The following is a 3,372-nucleotide window of genomic DNA, read 5'->3' on the forward strand; positions in this document are numbered from 1 at the left end:
AGGTGGTGGACAGTACCTGCCAAATGCAAAGATTTGGTAAGTGAAGAGTAGACCCAAGAGAATTCCTGGTAAATTGTCTTCTGGTGTTCATTCCCCATTCCAGCAGAAGGTTGTCTTAAAAAACAAACAAACAAAAACCCCTGTTCCAGGGCTTCCAACCAAAAGCTTCAGTACAGGAGCAAGCTCTGTGGTCAGCCTGTGTGAAAATTTCCAGCTACCACCCACACAATGAAACTGACCAACACAAAAAGGTGAGTCCCCGTGTTCACCTTAAACAGTTTTCCACCTCAAGAAGCCGCTGAAGTTAGATGATTACTGCCATTTAGAGTTGTTTCTTCTGAGTTTCAGTGAGTCACATTGTAAGCTTTCTCCAACAGCTTGGGGGTCCTTGGCTGTTCTCTTGAAGCTAAGACTATCCTAAGTCAATAGGCCTCTCTGTGAGCTAGGGCCACCTGTGGACACTGGGAGATTTCACTCCTCTGTGGTTTGTGAGGGCTATTTTTTGAAGGAACACTAACTTCAGCATTTTTCTTCAAACTGGTCATTTTCAACAGAGAAGTGACTCCAGTCTTCTAGTTCAAGAGACTAGAAGAAGAGGGACCTTAATAATGACGCCTCCAGTATTTAGAGAGCTGGTGGAAACCTCTAGAATTTATGTGATCTGTCTTTCCAGCTCAGTCCCCTTGTTCGTGGCTGTGCCTGGTGTCTGAGCCCAGGTTCTTCTGGTTCAGACTCTCCACAGAGTAAACTTCAAGACTCCTATCAATCAGACTGGGAAAGGCAGAAAAGCTGCAAAACTAATCTGTGAGAGGGGATAAAATATTTTTAAAAATTTAATGACATTTGAACAAATTTTTCTGGAATATTCACTTTATAAGTAGCAAGTTACAGTCTTTGGGACTTGGTTATTCTATCTGTTGAATGAACTAATACAACCTAACTTACTGTGCACAATTCAAGAAGTAGTTCTCTTTTCTTTGTCCTAATTTACTGTATAGATTTTTCAAAAACAAATGTTAATAAACTGTATTTGGTAAAATGACTCCTTAAAAAGGGAAGTAACCAACTGGAAAAAAGGGAGTATTTGGTACTATGATAAGTGCTTCCATGAATTATATATATATATTTATCTTTGTAGCAACCACATGAGATTGGTATGATCTCTATTTTACTTAACTAAACGGAGTTTGACAAGGTAAAATAATTAGCTCAAATTCACATAGTTAATAAAAGAGCAGAGCTATAAACTCATGCCTACTATATGTCAAAAGATTTTACTATTATTAGTATACTCTGCTGCTATATAAACAAAGCCCTTAAAGGTTTATGAGAATATCCTAAATTGATAGGCCACTCTGATGGCTTGGGCCACACTTGGACATACAGTGTATAGTGTGTGTGTGTGTGTGTGTGTGTGTAGATACAATCCAGAGAGTCCCTGGACTTTAGGGCAATCACTTTAGAAGACTCATTTGAAAGTCTGCAGCCTTGCTGCATGAGTCACTTGTCCCATGTTAAGGGGGAGCAAAGACCTTCTGAGGCCTGCCTCCTATTGTATGGCAGAAAAACAAAGGATGAAGGGCAGAGGATCCTTCAGTAAAGATTTTGGATATTAGTTCAATAACTACTCTCTATCCAGAAAATCTCCTTCATGTTTCAATTTTGAATGTACTGATTTATTTTTATTAAGAAAAAAAATGGCATCCTCTTATAGAATTAAACTCTTCTACTCAATGCATTTTTTTAAACTCTCCTTAGAGTTTCAGCAAATGTAAAGCAATAACCAAGAAAAGGTACAAAGCAAAATCAATTGCCTCTGTTCACTATAATATAAAATAAAACTAATTCATTCACTCATTCATTCATTCCTAAAAATCTAAAAATATGTATAGAGCCAGTCATTTCTAACCATAGAGCAGTTTCCCTTTCAGAAAATCTTCTTCCAATTCAGCATGCATTAGAAGTCTGAATTAAACAAACAAAAAAGCATAGTTTCGATGTGTGACTGAGCTGCCAAGAAAGTAAGTTCCTGGGAGGGCAGAAACAAGAAGGCAGGAACCAGGTCAGTAGGGGCTTAGAGACTTGGTGCTCCTCTATGAGGATGCCAGAGCCAACCCGGGGTGGAGCAGCCTTCATTCTCAGTACCTCTGAAGTAGAAAAAAAAAATGTCACAGCTCTTCTCAGCCCTGGTGATCCAAAACCAGCTTCTCTGGGAATTCCTAACCACAAGCACATGTTGGTTATGTTTCAAGCTGCAATCTACATTACACGTGTAGCCTGAAAACCCCAAGCCAAAAATTCCCAAAAAAATGAAAAGTTTTAATAATAGGTGAAATCAGATTGAGTTGTTTCCATCAGGAAGTGAAATTCAGGCAGAGAGTTGAAGAATAAGAATATTTGGAGGAGCAAGGTTTGGGGTAGGGACGGTAGGCACCATGTCTGGCCAGGAAGGTGGCAAGAAGAAGCCCCTGAAACAACCTAAGAAGAAGGCCAAGGAGCTGGATGAGGAAGAGAAGGCTTTCAAACAGAAACAAAAAGAGGAGCAGAAGAAACTTGAGGAGCTAAAAGCGAAGGCCGCGGGGAAGGGCCCCCTGGCCACAGGTGGAATTAAGAAATCTGGCAAGAAGTAAGCCGATTCTTGTGCCTGAAATGATGGTGACTGTTGATTCCATTCCTATTTAGACATCAGGAGCCCCGCTGTAACATCTTTTGCCACCTATAGCTAGAATGAAGTGTTGGGTTGGAGTCTGTTGTAAATTTAATAAACTTTTGCAAAATAATAATAATAATAATAATACACACACAACAAAAGAATATTTGTTCTCCTATTTGGAGGAATCCTCTCTTAGATCTTAGATGAATTTCTGCACACTGATGCAGACTGCCCAGAACACATTGCCCAGCTTCTATTGATCAGGTGCTTCCAGTCGGGTCAATGCCTCTGAGGTAATGAGAGTTCATAATGTCAAAGGTAGAGATGCACAATCCAGCACCTAGCTCTCGTGTGTGGTGATCAGGGTGCCACCAGTAGCATTCAGCTGCCTATGGAGGCAGTTTTGGAAGTGCCAGCCAGCATCCTGACAGGCAGATTCCATGATGTGACTTGGCTCGATTTCCACCTGCCTGCCTTCTCCTGAATCCTGCCTGTTCCCAAACAATAGCCTATTTCTGCCCAGTAAACTCCCTTCTTGCTGAAGTTAACCAGCTTCTTCAGATATAGTGGTTTCACCTAAGAACTCTGACTGCTGATAGATGGATGGACTCAGGGAGGGGTGCAGGAGGGCCACATCCAGGCTGTGCCTTGGTTTTTGTATGCCCTGTAATGTCTCACAGACCCCATCCACCATCAACTGAGGAATGGAGAATGGACCT

At 41.1% G+C, this 3,372-nt stretch overlaps 1 protein-coding gene across 1 annotated transcript; it reads left to right on the forward strand.

Annotated features, from left to right (window-relative positions):
• Positions 1-2,395: 2,395 nt before the first annotated feature.
• Positions 2,396-2,783, forward strand: LOC125614030 (translation machinery-associated protein 7). Its single transcript, XM_048796110.1, has one exon. The coding sequence runs from the start codon at positions 2,436-2,438 to the stop codon at positions 2,628-2,630; it is 195 nt and encodes a 64-aa protein (XP_048652067.1). The 5' UTR covers positions 2,396-2,435; the 3' UTR covers positions 2,631-2,783.
• Positions 2,784-3,372: the final 589 nt, after the last annotated feature.

Source organism: Marmota marmota, unplaced genomic scaffold (genome assembly GCF_001458135.2).
Source record: "Marmota marmota marmota unplaced genomic scaffold, marMar, whole genome shotgun sequence".
NCBI classification, from domain to species: Eukaryota; Metazoa; Chordata; class Mammalia; order Rodentia; family Sciuridae; genus Marmota; species Marmota marmota.